The following is an 18567-nucleotide window of genomic DNA, read 5'->3' on the forward strand; positions in this document are numbered from 1 at the left end:
CGCTGCTGTCACAGTGCATCGTTAGGATGAAATAAGGACGAGGTCAATGCATGAAGGACCTGAGCAGAATCACACCCCTGAGCACTCCAGTGCTGCCTCCTTCCAAACAGGATGCCCAGGACAAGCAAACACACAATCAGTTATTTTCTAGAAGGAAATTTAAAAATGCTGCATGCTGTTAATGTGAGCACTTTGCCATGTACAGTCACACAGCTTCACAAAGGGGAAGATGAATGCTCTCACAAACAGGGAAATGAGAGTACCAAATGCCACCTGCAGGCTGGGGACTTGGGGGCTGCAGCAGGACCCGAAACCAGGTTGCTGAGTTCGGCTTTTTTTATTTTACAGTTAATAGCTTCAACCTCCAGCATTTACACCTGGCACTGAGCATGGGGAAACCTGCTGTTCTTTAGCTCTAGGCCAGATGGGTAAATTTTTTGGGTTAATGTTTTCATAAATGCAGCCAGAGCTGCTGCGTATTATCCATCCCATCCCCAGGAATTTCTTACCTTCTTTTCTTTTTCACTTGCTGTTGCTTATGTGCATTTCTGATAGTTGTAAAAAATAAGTGCTAGCACTGCAGAAATACCTTCAGCTTTAAAATGAGGGTTCCATAATCCTGCATTCTTTATAGACCTTAAATAAAAATTTTTTTCTGTCCTGCAGAGTGTTGTAAAGGCATTTTAGGAGCTTACTGCCCACCCCTGCCTGCTGCAAGCCTAGACAAAGGACAATAAAAATGTGAAACAGAGGAGAAAGAATGAAAGAACCCCAGAAAGGCACATTTGGCTGGGAAGATGAGGTGCTCCTGCAGGTAGTCAGCACAGAGCCTGACCACTCCTTCAGCAAAAAAAAATTTTCTAATATCTAATCTGAACCTCCCCTGTTGCAACTAAGGCCATTTTCTTTCAGCCTGTCCCCTGGCAGAGGGCAAAAGAGACCAAACCACCACCTCACTACAAACTCCCTTCAGGTACTTGTAGGGAGAAATTCCCAGCTCAAGGTTTCTGAGGATGCTAGAGCCATACTGAAAAATATAAACCCAAATAGTTGGTTTAAGGAATGGTTAAAAACAGGTTACAGAGCAGATAGATCTGAAAATATGACCCAAATATTGTAATGCAGCATTTAAACAAAAGCAGTGATACTGGGAAAAAGATCCCAGTTCAGTTCTGAGCCTCTTCTTGGAGAGAATCCTATTAGGCAAAGTTGATCCAGTCAAAAATGTGGCTCCCACCTGACTTGGCTCCTCCTTCCTTAAGGCATCACACTTGGCTTTGCCTCAGCACTGCCCTGAAGAGATGACAGAAACTTTGCCTCGTCCCAGCACCCACAGTGACCCACACATCACCCAGGCTACTCTGCAGTCCAGAGCATCCCCAGCATCTCCTTGGCCCCAGGCCCAACCACCTGCCAGCACAGCAGCTCCTCAGCAAACATCAGCCCTTTGCCTCCCTTCATCCCTTTCTGACTTGCTGAGATGCTTCTTTGAAGGGAAACTTTGATTGTTAAGATACTTAATGATAAAGGGAAGGACAGCAAATGTGCAGTGCCTGCTGCCAGGCTCTGCCCCAGAGGAGCTGGCTGGTGCTGGGCTGCAGGGCTCTGCCCCCAGGCTCTGCCCCCAGGCTCTGCCCCAGCTCTGCCCCACTCTCTGCCCCAGGCTCTGCCCAGGCTCTGCCCCAGCTCTGCCCCACTCTCTGCCCAGGCTCTGCCCCACACTCTGCCCCACTCTGTGCCCAGGCTCTGCCCCCAGGCTCTGCCCCCAGGCTCTGCCCCACGCTCAGCCCCACGCTCTGCCCCACGCTCTGCCGCCAGGCTCTGCCCCACTCTCTGCCCAGGCTCTGCCCCACTCTCTGCCCCAGGCTCTGCCCAGGCTCTGCCGCCAGGCTCTGCCCCACTCTCTGCCCACTCTCTGCCCAGGCTCTGCCCCACTCTCTGCCCCAGGCTCTGCCCCACTCTCTGCCCACTCTCTGCCCAGGCTCTGCCCCACTCTCTGCCCCAGGCTCTGCCCAGGCTCTGCCGCCAGGCTCTGCCCCACTCTCTGCCCAGGCTCTGCCCCACTCTCTGCCCACTCTCTGCCCAGGCTCTGCCCCACTCTCTGCCCCACGCTCTGCCCCACGCTCTGCCGCCAGGCTCTGCCCCACTCTCTGCCCCGGCTCTGCCCCACTCTCTGCCCCACGCTCTGCCCCACTCTCTGCCCCACTCTGTGCCCAGGCTCTGCCCCAGGCTCTGCCCCAGCTCTGCCCCACTCTCTGCCCAGGCTCTGCCCCAGCTCTGCCCCAGCTCTGCCCCACTCTCTGCCCAGGCTCTGCCCCAGCTCTGCCCCAGCTCTGCCCCACTCTCTGCCCCAGACTCTGCCCCCAGGCTCTGCCCCAGCTCTGCCCCACTCTCTGCCCCACGCTCTGCCCCCAGGCTCTGCCCCACTCTCTGCCCCACTCTCTGCCCCACTCTCTGCCCCACGCTCTGCCCCCAGGCTCTGCCCCCACTCTCTGCCCCAGGCTCTACCCCACTCTCTGCCCCACGCTCTGCCCCACTCTCTGCCCCAGGCTCTGCCCCACTCTCTGCCCAGGCTCTGCCCCACGCTCTGCCCCACTCTCTGCCCAGGCTCTGCCCCACGCTCTGCCCCACTCTCTGCCCCAGGCTCTGCCCCACTCTCTGCCCCACTCTCTGCCCCACTCTCTGCCCCACTCTCTGCCCCAGGCTCTGCCCCACTCTCTGCCCCAGGCTCTGCCCAGGCTCTGCCCCACTCTCTGCCCCACGCTCTGCCCCAGGCTCTGCCCCACTCTCTGCCCCACTCTCTGCCCCAGGCTCTGCCCAGGCTCTGCCCCACTCTCTGCCCCACTCTCTGCCCCAGGCTCTGCCCCACTCTCTGCCCACTCTCTGCCCAGGCTCTGCCCCACTCTCTGCCCCACTCTCTGCCCCAGGCTCTGCCCCACTCTCTGCCCACTCTCTGCCCAGGCTCTGCCCCACTCTCTGCCCCACTCTCTGCCCCAGGCTCTGCCCCACTCTCTGCCCACTCTCTGCCCAGGCTCTGCCCCACTCTCTGCCCCACGCTCTGCCCCAGCTCTGCCCCAGCTCTGCTCCCGCTGTTTATTATGGCAGTGTTTATCCCGGCCGGGTGTTTTCCGCAGCACTCAGGATTGTTTGGCTGGGCTGCTGATGGATGGTGGAGCGGGCTGTGTCTGGAAAGGCACTCCCGGGCCCTCAGGAAGCTCAGGGGGCCTTTGCCAGTACTTCCTTCCTGCATATAAGGGGAGGACAGAATGGGAAAAACCTTGGCTGTCTCTCACCCTGAGAAAAGGTCTCCCCTTCCAGCTGGATTACAGTAACAGTATTTTAATCTTGCACAAGATTATGATATCCTTCCTCTCTAAGTATAGCTCCAGTGGCAGCTCAGAGAATGAAATGAACCAACAATGTAAAACTCAATAGGTGGTGCCGGAAGCTGAACAAATGGAGGTCCAGATTGGTAGATCCCTATCCTCAGTCAGGATGTAAATCACCAGTGATCACACCTGTCTAAGCCAGGACTTGACTCCAAGAGCAACCAGGACTGAGCACTTCAACAGGAGGTGTAAAATGTACATAAGTCATTAATTGAAAAGGAGTCGCTCCGGACAGATTCATTCCTGTGCCTGTTTTAGAGAGTGGTTCTAAACTCTCGCCACAACATTTATTACACCTACAAAAAATAAGGCTGCAATGAGCAATCTATGAATATTCTGGCCAGACATTTCTCATGAGCACCCAGGATGGGTTATAGAGACTTGAATGTCTTTTTCCCCAAACCTAGCCTCTAGGTCCTTCTGTGGATGATTCATGAATCTCCATGACATCCTGATGTGTCATCATCACCTGTTCACAGTAATAAAAGTACATGCTAAGTATTAGAGAATAGATATTCCATGCTACAACAGGAATTTTTCTAAAATTTTCCATTTCTGGAGCCCCAGATTCAAATCCATGGACAGTGGCGAGGGCTTTAGTTTAGGCAGATGTTGAGAACCCCAAATTGCTCTGCCCCAGCCATGTGGCCTGGAACAGCCAGAGCAGGGCACATGGGTGGTAGCTCTGAGGACCCCTCTCCCTGCAGGCCCAGCAAGGGGAGATCCCAGAAATTCCCTCATTTGTCTGGGCAGGTTTGCCCAAGCGAGTCTGTAAAAGCAAGGAAGAAATTCTCAGGACTCGACAACAAAAGAAAACTCCCCCAACCTGTGAGCAGACAGCTCTCCTAACAGCCTCTATTTCTGACAAAGGCCTCAGACAAAAAGACCTCACCCATGAACAAAGAGTGGGGAACAATGGGACCTGTCAAAAAATAGCCTTCACGTCAGAGCTAAGAATGCCCCTTGACACTTCCAAAAAAGCCCAGGCTGAGCAGAGCCTGGGAGGCCGCAGGCACAGCCCTTGGCATCCTCCTCTCCCAGCACAAGCTGCCAGCAGCACTCGGTGAGCTCCCAAAGCCAGAGCTGGGCATGGGAGAAGAGAGCAAATTTATGGCAGGTCTGAGCCAGAAGTAACAAATTCCTGTCTATCCAATCTCTCCAGCAGGGACCCCGACCCTCGGACTTGATGGGACATACCTGACAATGGTGTGTGCACATCTTCCCTTACTGCAAAGGGTAACCAATTACCAAAGCAATTAATGAAAAAACTAAGTCTAGGCAAATAGCAGAATGAATTGTCTAACACAGTAATAAACCCCCTGTATTCTTCTGAACTGGTGAGAACTTCCAGAAAAAAAAATTGCTATAAAAATTTTCAACGTGGACTAGAATTCTAAGAATGTTGATATCCAGATGTGGACAGGAAACCTCAAAAATCCAATAATCTTTATGGCATGCAATTTGGCATTGATTCACATGTTTTGCTTTATTTGTGACTCAGCATTCTTCTCCAATAACAGTAAGAAAATAAATGGAAAGCAAATCATGCTGAATGAAAACTCACCCATGGGCGGATCACTTGAGTAAATGTCCTGATTCATCTTCCCAAAGGCAGCACCAAATCAGGATGCTGAGGTTGGAGGTCTAAACTCAGAGATGCAGCCCAAGCTCTTGTTTCTGGAAAGAAAATGTAGAGTTACTGTCAAACTGTAGGAGCTTCACCCCGTGTGAGAAAGAGAGTATCTTGTGTGTGGTCTGTTGTCCTTGAATTTAGCAGGAGAGTGGAGAACCTACATGCATGTAGAGCTTGGTGTAGGAGCCACAGGACATGTGCCTGTGATCAGAGAATGCAATGGGAAACTGAATCGAGTCAAACAAGAAGCACTGGAAAGTGGCATCCCAGAGCCCACGGAAGGTAAAACAATATGGAGTTAAAAACACAGCTGGGTTCCTGGAATAAACTGAGTTCCAGATTTGAACGGCATAAAAAGGAGTCCCTAATGTCTTCACTTGAGTAGCCAAACAAAACTCCTGCACAGGGTGAAGTGTTGGACTCGATCATCCTGAGTCCTTTCCAACTCAGCAGATTCTATGATTCTATGCAAACCCCAGATTTACCTAACCCCAATCCGGACTAACAGGCCAGGTCAAAGTGTGTTTTTGCCACAGCTACACAGCTCCTCCTCTTTGTTTGCTTGCCCTTCCACTCATCATGACATTTTGACTGTGGTAGAGTTGGGAACAGAACTCCTGTCTCCCAAATCCCAGTCCAATGCCTTAACCACCACATCCTTCCTGCTGAATCACACTGCAGGATTGTTTACCAGGAAGGAAATTCCCCCTCGAGAGCACTCACTCTGAGTGTGCTGGTGGAACACAAATGCTTAGGAAAACACAAACAGAAAGGCACTAACAACAAGTGATTGAAGTCCTGTACTGGCTGGAGGCACAGCAGCACCTTGGGTTTGTTGTGCAGCAGTGGAAGCGAGGCCCTAGGGAGCAGGACATGACACAGAACAAGCAGTGCATCCAGATGGCCTCCCAGGAACAGCCTCCTGCTCTCCACAGATGATCTGCGACTCTGGAAGTGTCTTCCCCACGTTCAACATGAGGTGTATGTAGCTCAGGGCCGTTCAAAAGGTTTGGATTCTCAGCAGGCAGTGGGAGGGTCACCTTGGGGAGCAAATCTGCAAAGTGCAAGCAGCTGTGGGTATGATGCAGGGGGTCAGAATTAACCTCAACATGTTGTGCAAGCAAAGGGCCCTCGCTTTCTTTAAGGTCTTTAGCTCCAAAAACAAACAAACAAACAAACAAACAAACAAACAAACAAACAAAACAACAGGGCATGTATGAGGGGAAGATACCAAAAATGGAACAAATATGTTTTAGCCTAAACACACTTTATCCCATTGGTCTCCTAGAAAACAAAAAGGGCTGTAATTCACCCATGATTTGTCAATAAACACAAACCCACTGAAATGGCAGATTCATGGTCCAGGACTCTGAAGAATTTGGCTCTGCTCAGCAGTCGGGCAAAGGGGAAGAATTTCCCCATTCACAAGCAGTGGCTTTCCAGGTTGTGTCCCACAGGACCCCACCACAGTAACCAACAAACACAGGCTTGGGCAGATGGCAGAGCTTGGACTGGATCTCAGGACACCCCCTTCAAATATCATTGTATGGGAATTCCAGCAGGACCTGAGGACTCCAGGGGGCCAGGGAACCAAAGCCTCCCTCTCAGCAGCATCCTGGGGTCACACACAGATCTACAGCAGCTCTAACAAGCCCCAGGATGGGGCTTCTACTACAGTAGAAGTTTCTCAACAGAAGACACCTTGAGGGACTTCAATTCCTTTGAACAGTAAAAAAAGTCACAGTTTGTCCTTGGGGCTTCTTTTGACCTCGACATGATCTGAAATCCCTCAAGCCTCACTTTTTGACATCATATGAGAGTAATTCAGGAATTAATGTGAAATGTAATTCCATTGTTCTCTATTCAAAAGGCTATTCTCCCTCATTACTTGCCTGCTATTTTTGGGGTCAGGACCCAGTTTGTAGCTATCTCCATTAGGTTTAAATCAAGTTGTTCAGAGGGAGAAGGTAACTGGCCGTGCTCAGTCCTGCAGGATGCTGTGATCTGTGTACAGGGGTGGGTGATGGCCCACAAGAAGGCAATTGCTGACACAAGTGTCTCCTGTTTGGTTCAAAGAATTCCCTGTGTGAAAACCCAGCATGGAGCAGCCAAAGGAAAAAGCTGCTGCAAAGAACTGCCAAGCTGCTTCTCCAAACACTGCTGGCTTTTCTCCAGAGCAGGTGTGGTCACTGCTGAGCTCTTGATTGTGATGTTGAGCTCATGGCTGGTGCCATGCAGGACTGTTTTGGTTTGTATTCCAGCCAGAAGAGCTAAGGCACACAGCCTGACTAACACCGTGCTGAGGCAGGAGGATGGATGGATGATGGATGGATGGATGGATGGATGGATGGATGGATGGATGGATGGATGATGGATGGATGGATGGATGGATGGATGGATGGATGGATGGATGGATGGATGGTGGATGGATGGATGGATGGATGGATGGATGGATGGATGGATGGATGATGGATGGATGGATGGATGATGGATGGATGGATGGATGATGGATGGATGGATGATGGATGGATGGATGATGGATGGATGGATGGATGGATGGATGGATGATGGATGGATGGATGGATGGATGGATGGATGGATGGATGATGGATGAATGATGGATGGATGGATGGATGGATGGATGATGGATGAATGATGGATGGATGGATGGATGGATGGATGATGGATGAATGATGGATGGATGGATGGATGGATGGATGGATGGATGGATGGATGCATGGACAGTATCTGACACCTGCCCTGCCTGCAGCTCACACCTGCCCCAGGGGCAAAACAACCCCCAGGTGGATGGGGGCAGTGAGAACAGAGCTCCTGTTCTGCTTCCTCAGTAACAGCTGAGGCCACAGCCACTGCCAGACAGGGAATGGGGGGCCACTGGTTTCCTTCTGAGTGACTTCAGTTCAAGCAGGGCCATTGCTGGGTTGGAGTGAACAAGGTGCTCCTGACTCCTGCAGGGAAAATCAGGAAGTCTCCCTCCTGACAGTCTGTTAACTCTCCATGGGATCAGCTCTGGGTTGGTATCTCAAGTTCTGCCTGAGCTGGTGCTTCCTTTAATGCTCAGAAACATGGTGAAGTGACCATATAAAAAAATCTTATCTCTCCTCAGAAAATGTCCCCAAAACAAAAAAGGAGGTTTCTATTCTGCCTGGGTATGGAAAATATTTGAAAATGTGTAGTGAGAGTAACTTAAATATTTAGAAACAAAAAAACAAATAGTACAAGGCAGTACTTATTTGTAGGCGTCTTCATACAGGAATTTTGAAGCCTATTTCACATTTTTATGATCTTCCTTTTCTTGCCTTAGTGTTGCAGAACATACAGGCACACACAGCTTAAAAAAAGGTATCACAGAGTCACAGAATATTCTGAGCTGGATGTGTCCCACCAGGATCACCCAGCCCAGCCCCTGGCCCTGCCCAGACCCCCCAAAATCCCACCCTGTCCATCCCTGGCAGCGCTGGCCAAAGGCTCCTGGAGCTCTGGCAGCCTCGGGGCTGTGCCCATTCCCTGGGGAGCCTGGGCAGTGCCAGCACCTCTGGGGGAAGAACCTTTCCTGCTCTCCAGCCTGAGCCTGCCCTGGCCCAGCTCCAGCCGTTCCTGGCTCCTGTCCCTGTCCCAGAGCAGAGCTGCAGCTGCCCCTGGGGAGGAGCTGCACATTGCTCTGAAGTTTCCAGTGACATGGACCCCTCCCCAGAAAAAACATGAGTTAGGAGATGGGTGAAGCAGCTGTAGTCCTAGGAGTGCCTGCAAAAGCATCCTCTGAAGATCATGGGTGCCTTTTCATTGGCTTGTACAGACTGTGGATTCTGTACCCCAGTTTAGCTTCAGTTTAGCTCCCATCAGCTACAAACCCAGCATTCATTCTTCACAAACTTCACAAAGCTTCATTCTTCACAATGCCCCAGCTAAGCTACACCAGTCAAAATCTTTGCTTAAATTTTGGCATCTCAGGCTGCAGTGTGTCACAAATGACCTGCCTCCTGAGCCCTTTCACAAGCTGTGTCTGTAGCATATGTTCTTTCAAAGTAGGCAGAAGTGATAAAGAGGCTGCAGCCTCTCTGAATTTCAGGTTGAAATGCAAATTGCAGTTCCACCTAATTTTACAGATTTCCCATTATCATGTAAATTTTTAACTACTCAGAAATAGAAACTTCACTTTGCTATGATAAGGATATAGAAAAAAACCACTGACACAAGCGAAAAATAAAAAATAAAATTCAAGGCAGCATTCGGTCAGCGCCTACCATGAGTCTGGGCCTGTGTGAAGAACCCCAGCCTATGTTCCTTCCCCTCCAGGGCCCTGAAACCAGCAGGGCTCCACAAGCTCCTGTCTGGACAGGGCTGCTCAGCACCACCAGGACCACTGGCACCACAGAAGCAAAGGGGCCAGGTCACGAACCTGCCTCCTGTATCAATTCATTTGATTGAAGCTTATTCTAAGGAGATCACTTCAATTGAATGGAATTTTTATAAATGATTATTGACTTTTGATCATTTATGGGAGTAATTTAATAATTTCCCACCATTCGTGCCATAATAAGATTCATTGGAAGCGCTGAAGGTTCACAGCAGAACACTCATGGCAGAAGCCAACAGAGCCACGCTGCTCCAGAGAACACCCTCTGCCTCATTAGCTTGGACATTAAAACTGGAAAGCAGCTGACAAAACATCAGCAGATGTCTGTCAAAGTTTGTTGGAATTTCAAGGCCGTCCCCTCAGCATGGTGAAGCCCGCCAGCTTGACAGGAATGTATTTTTCATGGAATTCCTGTCCAAGTTCCTAACATCAATAAGCAAATTGTTGTGACCCCAAGGCATAAGTACAACCTGAACCCCTGGAGGAAGCTCTGGATACCAAAGAATGCATCTCCCTGCATGCCTGCAGAGTTCCACGGCTCAGCTCTCCCTGCTCCTTTCACTCTCCTTGCCCATCAGTCACCTCCAGCCACTTGGGAAGCAAACCCTGGGCACAGCCAGTGCACCCGGAGCAGCTCCGGGCATTCCCTGGTGTGCTCCCTGGTGCATTCCCCGGTGCATTCTCCAGTGTGCTCCCTAGTGCATTCCCCAATGCATTCCCTGGTGCATTCTCCAGTGTGCTCCCCGGTGCATTCCCCGGTGCATTCTCCAGTGTGCTCCCCGGTGCATTCCCTGGTGCATTCTCCAGTGTGCTCCCCAGTGCATTCCCCAGTGCATTCCCCAGTGCATTCCCCAGTGTGCTCCCCAGTGCATTCCCCAGTGCATTCCCCGGTGCATTCTCCAGTGCGCTCCCCAGTGCATTCCCCAGTGCATTCTCCAGTGTGCTCCCCAGTGCATTCCCCAGTGCATTCCCCAGTGCATTCTCCAGTGTGCTCCCCAGTGCATTCCCCAGTGCATTCCCCGGTGCATTCTCCAGTGTGCTCCCCGGTGCATTCCCCGGTGTGCTCCCGTGCGTTCCCCGGTGTGCTCCCGTGCATTCCCCAGTGCATTCCCTGGTGCATTCCCCAGTGTGCTCCCCAGTGCATTCCCCAGTGCATTCCCCAGTGCATTCCCCAGTGTGCTCCCCAGTGCATTCCCCAGTGTGCTCCCCGGTGCATTCCCCAGTGCATTCCCCAGTGCATTCCCCAGTGTGCTCCCCAGTGTATTCCCCAGTGCATTCCCCAGTGTGCTCCCCAGTGCATTCCCCAGTGCATTCCCCGGTGCATTCCCCTGTGCGCTCCCCGGTGCATTCCCTGGTGGATTCCCTGGTGCATTCCCCGGTGTGCTCCTGCGCGCTCCTCAGTGCATTCCCCGGTGCATCCCCCGGTGCGCTCCCCGGTGCATTCCCGGTGCATTCCCCAGTGCATTCCCTGGTGCGCTCCCGTGCGCTCCCGTTGCATTCCCGTTGCATTCCCGTTGCATTCCCGGTGCATTCCCGGTGCATCCCCCGGTGCGCTCCCCGGTGCATTCCCGGTGCATTCCCGGTGCATTCCCGGTGCATTCCCGTTGCATTCCCGGTGCATTCCCGGTGCATTCCCCGGTGCATTCCCGTTGCATTCCCGTTGCATTCCCTGGTGCATTCCCCGGTGCATTCCCGGTGCATTCCCCGGTGCATTCCCGGTGCATTCCCCGGTGCATTCCCCGGTGCATTCCCGGTGCATTCCCGGTGCATTCCCCGGTGCATTCCCGGTGCATTCCCCGGTGCATTCCCCGGTGCATTCCCCGGTGCATTCCCGGTGCATTCCCGGTGCATTCCCCGGTGCATTCCCGGTGCATTCCCGGTGCATTCCCCGGTGTATTCCCCGGTGCATTCCCCGGTGCATTCCCGGTGCATTCCCGGTGCATTCCCCGGTGCATTCCCCGGTGCATTCCCGGTGCATTCCCCGGTGCATTCCCGGTGCGCTCCCTGCGCTCCGCAGCCGCGGGGCTCTGGCCCCCTCTGCTGCCCAAGCCGCGCGGGCCGGGCTGCATTGCTGCAGTAGCCACTCGGAGCTCGGTGTGGTTCACCTGCCTGCTCAGGTATTTCTGTGGAGTGACACTGGTGCCAGCAGGCCCCTGTGCCCCGGCCCCGCTCTGCGCCCCGCGCACACTCTGCACAGGGACACGCCCTGCTCTCCGTCTGTGGGGTCACCTAAACCCCACGTTACCCAAACCCCTGGGATTTATCGTCCTTTCCATCTCCCAGCACTGCCCGCTTCCCTGCAGGCAGCATCGACCCTCTCCCTCCTGCACCTGAGGGCATCACCTCTGGAAGGGAACTGTCTGAACCCTTCCAGTCCCACCCTCCTGAGGCAAGATTCCCTCGGCAGTCTCCCGTCACCCGTGTCACCCGTGTCACCCGTGTCACCCAGCAGCTGTGACTCCTCCCTGTCCCTGAGCAGAGCACAGGAGCTGTGCCTGGCACGGGGGCTCTGCGCCACCCTCTCCACCAGGGCAGCCTGGCACCGAGGAAGGACAGGGAGGTGACCACACACACCTGGGTCATGTGTCTGACGTGTCCAACCCCCAGCGTGTCACACAGAGGCACCCCAGGGTGCTGACTGTGGCCAGTGACACCCACCCTGCTGAACCAAGGCACAGCGTCCTGACCCTGCCGTGCTGCATGGGAGAGTTCCCAGGGAATAATGAACACCAACAACAGAAATTTCTGTGTACTGGCAACAGCGAAACAGAAACCTGATAGTTTGGGATGTGGTAACTTCAGAGGTTGATTTTCAGTCTTGTTATTGTCTGCATTTTTCTGATTCTTACTTCTTCTGTAGGGAAGGCTGTGAGGAGGTGACAGCACACCCTGGTTAAGGCACCGAGAGCTCGGCTGCTGAACAGACTGGCACTTTCTAGAGCTACTTCAAACCCATGCAGGCCATACTTAACCTATCAAAGGGTCTGCACTTCAGAAGAAAGAATCCCAAAGGATGATTTCACCTTCAAACCAGGACCTTAAACAAAAAAACAAAAGCAAAAACAAAAAAAAATATGAAAAAAAACCAACAACCAAAAATCTAAGGAACTACTTTGGAAATAGGCAATGAAGGATTTCTGCCAAAATCAAAGTGCAAACAAAAATTCTCAGCAAATAGGAAAATAGCTCAGTTGAAGACAATTAATGAGTTTCATTCTAATTTTTGGCTACCACTGAAAACCACTATAATATAGAAAAATTTGGAAGACTTTAAAATGTCAGGGGATTAAATAATCAGGGTGATTGTAATAGTAACATGTAAATCCTTCTTATAAGGAGATCCAGGAGAGTTACTTTAAATCCTGACAACTCAGTCTCAGGATCTTGAGCTCTCTCACATTAGAAGAGCTTACTTGGCTTGCTTTTTTCCCATCCCAGAACAGCTTTGTTAACATTGTGAGCACAACTCCTCTGAGGACTCAATGCAGGACTTTAGCAATTTCCAAACAAAGCCAGGGTTGCATCGGTGACAGTTCTTCAGACACTTTGACTACTTCTAGGACTTGGATTTCAAGTTTAGGCAGCAGTGTTAAGCCAGTATTACCAACATCTCTCCAGAGCTCCCTCATGGAGCATTTGAATGTTCCCTCCTGATCACTGAGGAAGCTTTATCATCTCTCATAAGTGTATTCACTTTTTTTTCAGCATGAATAATCCTCCAGAGTCTGACACTTCTAAAAGGCTTGGCCGGACAGGGTTTGGCAGCAGTGGCCATGGCAGCTGCAGCCCTCGTGTTGCCAGATGTTTGTCCCACCTTGTCCTGCCAGGACAGCACAGCTGGCTGGGCACCTGCCCACCCGAGAGCTCAGCCTGCAGTTCTGGCATATCAATGAGAACAGTGGGTGAAAGGGTTCGTACAAAACCACTGAGCTCTGGGCTGACACACAGCAAGGTACAAATGTCTGAGTGCAGCTGCTGGGCAGGGTCAGACCGTGACACGGGGACACGGGCTGAGCTCAGCTCTGGACGAATCCCACACCTTGGGGGATGTCCCCAGGGATCACCCACAGACACTCTGCAGCCACATCCCCACTGCACGGGTTTGGGAGTACAGTTGTGTTGGCAAAAGTCAAGTAAGTGCAATCACCTTCTGACTGACACATGCTACAGGAAATTCCCACGTGAAACAGAGAGAATTTCATGAATCATGGCATTTACAGAAGAAGGGAGCTTTCCTTTTCCCCAGGGTTTTGCTTGAATACCTCCAGATGCAGATGCAACACTAAAGAAAAAGCTTTTATAGGATGGATAAGTAATTTTAGAAATCTGGTAAATTTTCTCCACCCTGATCTGTTTCTGTCCCCATCTGCCTTTCGATTCATTCACAGGAGCTGAAGCTCCACTGCGTGTATTTCTCCTTGATCACTTTCACTCCAGACCATGTCTAACCATGAATCAAAGCACAATAATCCAAGGATTTCCTCTCAAATCACCATTTCCTCTGTTTTCCCTGTTACTAGCAAATCCCTCAGATCCCAACTGTCTGCAGCTCCTCATCATCCGCCTGGCCAGGAGCTCGTCAGCAGCCGGAGCCCTGAGCCCTGAGCCTGCCCAGCTCCCATTCCCTCAGGGGCACTGGCAGCTCCTCTGCTTCTCCCAGGCACTGCTACTCCCCCGGGCCACAAGTCAGAAATTCACAAGCTACTGGCATTTTAATTTCCAGGTTCTTGTCATGTTTAACTCAGATCTTCTGAGTTTTTTCTCCCTGAGATTTGATATACGGGGTCAACAACAAGCTTGTTTTAGTAAGTTTTGCCTGTTATTTCATTTCTGTTTGCCTTTTGCCCACATCATTGCCCATGAATCCTCCCCTGGCCTGCAGGGAGTATCCTCGTTGTTGATGGCAGCAAGGAGAGGAATGCTGGAGGACAGGGAGGGTGGAGAAGCAGGAGCTGCAGCACCATCAGCTGCAACATCTGGTGATGGCTGAACAGCTGCAGGACACAGTGGCTTTGTTGTGGCTGAAGATCCTGACTGCTACTTGGAATATAAATTAAGGGATGACTGATTGCTGGTCTGAGACCTTGACCAGTAGCTCTTGTTACAAGATCATGCCTTACAATGCACTGGTGGCTTTGTTTTCCCCACCCTCTGGGAAGAGCTCTGTCCTGAGCAATCCCACCCGCTGGCACCCGGGGACTGACACCCATGCAGCGCCTCTGTTCCCTCTTGTTCTTCCTCAAAAAGTTTAATTTCACTATCGTCACCAGATGACCTCAAGGTCAATTAAGTCTGCTTATCAAACTCAACTAAGTCATTGTCAAGCATGAAGCCAGTACCTGCACCACACTCTGCTTGTACACTTCCTGACACTCACACCCACAGCGAGAGAAACAACACTCTGCTGGAGAGCAGGAATAGTGTCCAATCCCACAAGGTCAGGCCAAAGCCAAGTCACATTATTCCCCACACACTGTACACTGAGTTTTTATCTCTTCCCAAGCCATGTCAGTGTTATCTCCACCATGCCTGATAATAAATTCCTTTCAAAACTCCTTCATGGGTAGTTGTTCCTCATGCTTTATGTCCTGAAAAAGCTTAGAGACCTTCTAAGCTCAGATCTAGAGACCTTCTCTAATCTTATTCAGGAGATAAAGGGCTAAGGAAGCAGGTTCTGATTGCAGTGATTGATTAAGCCACCAGTGGGATTAAGAAGATCACCTCTGGTGGCATAAATGGCTTTTACAAGGGATGTTGGTTTGTAATCAAGTTTGTAGAAGATGATACTAAAGGAGGAAATACGTAGAGTCTTGAAGCTGCAGTTTTGTTCTCCTGGCAGCACTCCTGGAAGGCCAGCACAGAGAAACCACTCCTGAAGCTCCTGGACAGGGAGCCAGGATTTTCCACATGTCTGGAAGATGGGTCTCCAGCAGCCTCCTCCTCACCCTTTGGTTCTCCTTACAGTGCACAAGCAAAGGCTTTACCCTGCAGCCTCCCCCTGCCTCACCCCCAATACTTGGGTCAGACTGGGGAACAGTCTCCAGTTCAAAGGCTCAGGTTAATTTTCACAAGTGTTTTGAGCAGTGACATGCACAGTCACTGTGAAACATCTGCTCAGATCAGGAGATTTCAGTAGCTACAGATGTCTCCACCAGTGTCTTCAGAAGTTGAGAAAAATGCGACCTTCCCAGCTTTTGGACTCTTCCACATCCACAAACATTGTTTACCTGAAAGGCATGTGTTTTCTCAGTACAATTTCTTAATAGCTTGTAGTTAAGAGTTGCAATGATCATGCTCTAATTTTTTGGAAAGTACTACATTTTATACATAGTTTTAACGACCTTTTGAAAAACCTTTAAGTAGTGATGAATTGACCAATAAAATAATACAAATGTCAGAAACAACGTATCATTCTCCTTTAGGCATGGGCAGGGATATCTGATTTTTGGCTGCCAAATGATTTGGCATCTGAACAACTGGCAAAAAATTCAAAGTAAAACAGCAAAACTGTGGGCAACTGCTGGCAAGATTGGGATTCCTCCCCTTTGCTTTTGGACTTGAAACGCCATGTCTGTTTGGGGATGCTCTGATCTAATTCACTTGTTGACAGCACAGCAAGTCAGCTCCATCAAGATGGTTTGTGTCTGCACTGCTCTGCCACAAAGCCAAGAGCACCTCTGCTGTGAAGCATGACGAACACACAAGTCCTCACTTGATCAAAGGAACCACTGGAGAGAGATCTCACCCTGTGGTTCTCTCGGGCCTCACTCCCCACTGGAGTCTGCAGATGCCTACCAGAAACTGCAGAGGCTGAAAAGCAAACGAAAGGGAGCCCTGGTGTCCCCTGTGGTACCACCAGCCCAGCCAGCCCCACTGCTGGGGTGATGCTGGGTGACACCTGCTCATGGTGGGCTCTGAAGGACCAGGACAGCACGTGCTGTTATCAGCACATCTCAGCTGTACAAGAGATCAGCTCCTCAGCTTCCTCCCTAAGCCCCCAGCAGGCTGCACGGTGCACAGGGCCACCAAAGGATGGGATGGCAGCAGAGCTGGGTGCTCTCCTTGGCTCCTCACTGCTCACACCGCATCTCTTTCATGGCCACACGCTGGCATGGAAGCTGTGGCACCAGTATGAAGGTGAGCAGCAGAGCAATGTCTCTCCTGTCTATATCCCATGCCAGAGATGCTGCACAGAGCAGGGTAGGAAGCCCCAGCACAGCTCTGCCCGCATGATGAAGAGAGATCCCAGAAAAAGGGCAAGAAACAGGAAAGGCACAAGCTGAAAAGATCCAGCACTGCTGCTGGTCACTGTCCTACGTGTTTCCTCATCTTGTTTGAGGTCACTTTGGGTTCAGTGATGACCTGACTGCACCTCTGCAGGGGATCCTTTCTCCAAGCTCTGTACAACCCTGGGCTGCTGCCATCCCTCTTCAGGGACTTCCCACAGGCTAACAATGGAAATAAAGTGCAGGAAAATTGTTATTTAAACTCGGTTTCAGAGAGGAACTTTCTCACAGCCTAATGACAATTAAGGAAAACATTATTTGGTGGCTGAGGAAGCCACTGACTTGGTTCTCAAACAGGGCTGCATTAAGAACTGCAACCTCCCCCACTCTGTGAAGGTAATCCTGGTTGCACAAGCACATTCCTCACTGTGCCCCTCAGCTTCTCCAAAGCCTCTGGGATGCAAAGAGGAAATCAGAGGTGACATGCTGCAAACGGAAAACTGCAACCTCCTAAAAATTATTAATCACCTGAAATGGTAAAACAATACCCTTTGTCAAAGCGTGGGTGGTGAAGCTGGCACAGCTCCTACCACAGAGGAACTCCATCTTCACTGGTACAACAGCATGAAGCAGCATCCTGTGCTGATGAGATACTTGACCTGAATTTCTTTCAAGGTCTTTTTGCCGCCTCTTTTAGCTTAAGTCTGGGGAAAACAGGAAGAGAGAAGCAGCCTGTGGCAGCAGTCACCTGAACCAGAGACACCACAGGGGTGCAGCAAGAGGAAAGCTACTCATTGACTGAAGGTTGTTTGCATTTAGTGGGAGGAAGAACATCTTATAGAATGCTGTGCATCACCCTAGGAAGCTGTAATAGGAATTTAGAATCACTGAATGGCTTGGGTTCAAAGAGACCCTAAAGCTCATCTCGCTCCAACCCTGCCATGGGCAGGGAGGCCTTCCTCTATCCCAGGGTGCTCCAAGCCCTGTCCAGCCTGGCCTTGGACACTTCCAGAGATAGGGAGACCACAACCTCTCTGGGCAAAAAGTGAGACCCCAGCCTGGGACTCCAGAAACTTCCATGAGACTTGCAAGCAGCAGGAGTCAGCTGTAAAGTCCCCGCTCAGCTCCCCTGGGACACTCCAAGCCCCACACTGAGGGGTAAAGAATGAGCAGAAAGGGGCCCCAAGAGCAGTGTCTGTGCCCTCATAACATCTTCACAGTTCCAGGCTGCAGCTATGTTTGTACATTTTAATTAACCCGGAGAAAGATTATTTTATTATTGAGAGTTGGGACACACCTACAGCCCTCTAAGACTAAGAACTAAGCACTAGGAACACTAAGACAACAAATCCTGGTGTCTGAGAGGGAGGAATTCAGCCCTCAGCTTCCCTCAGCTCCATCACTGGCATTGCTGTTCCCTCCTGGAGCAGGCAGACACACACACACCTCCCCACTCTGCCCCACTCGGCACACGCAGAGGGAGCTGGCAGCGGCCAGGGCAGGAGCTGGGAGCCACAACGACACTCTGTCCCCAGTGCTGGACAGTGCACCTTGATGCACAACACCCCTGGGAATTTAAAACACTTCCTCCAGCCCCTCTGTGGCTGTGGCCAAACAGCTGATGACACATGTTCTGATAGAGCAGCAGGGTTTCTGCTGGGCCCACAGAACACTACAAAGCGTGAAGAGACTCTCCAAGGAAAAAAAAAAACCAACAGGAGGCTTAAACCTTAAAAAATAATACAGATACTAAATGGCTTGTAATGTTGACTTGAAAGTAAGATACAGCAACAGAACATTTTTACATTGTAGATTTCATTTAAAGAATTGCATTTCTACATTATTTCTTATTACCCAGAATGTGTTGTGTTTAATTATTTGTGAGTATTAGGGTACAAAGGCAGATGCCAATTTAAATCCAAGCAAACCATTGCAAGTTCA

At 51.0% G+C, this 18567-nt stretch overlaps 1 protein-coding gene across 10 annotated transcripts in view; it reads right to left on the reverse strand.

The window, feature by feature from the left end:
- Positions 1–18567, reverse strand: part of EXD3 (exonuclease 3'-5' domain containing 3) — a 253822-nt gene that overhangs the window by 193760 nt on the left and 41495 nt on the right. For 8 of the 10 annotated variants that reach the window (XM_032751442.3, XM_032751447.3, XM_030286950.4 and 5 more), the window contains exon 2: positions 4954–5066. Coding sequence is in view for 8 of the 10 variants with exons in the window: in XM_030286950.4 (XP_030142810.3) it covers positions 4954–4990 (37 nt within the window). In the remaining 2 variants the exon portion in view is untranslated. Of the gene's footprint in view, positions 1–4953; positions 5067–5803; positions 6077–18567 lie in introns of all 10 variants that reach the window. The other 2 variants (XM_072936627.1, XM_072936626.1) reach the window with 2 other exon arrangements.

This window comes from Taeniopygia guttata, chromosome 17 (genome assembly GCF_048771995.1).
Source record: "Taeniopygia guttata chromosome 17, bTaeGut7.mat, whole genome shotgun sequence".
NCBI classification, from domain to species: domain Eukaryota; kingdom Metazoa; phylum Chordata; class Aves; order Passeriformes; family Estrildidae; genus Taeniopygia; species Taeniopygia guttata.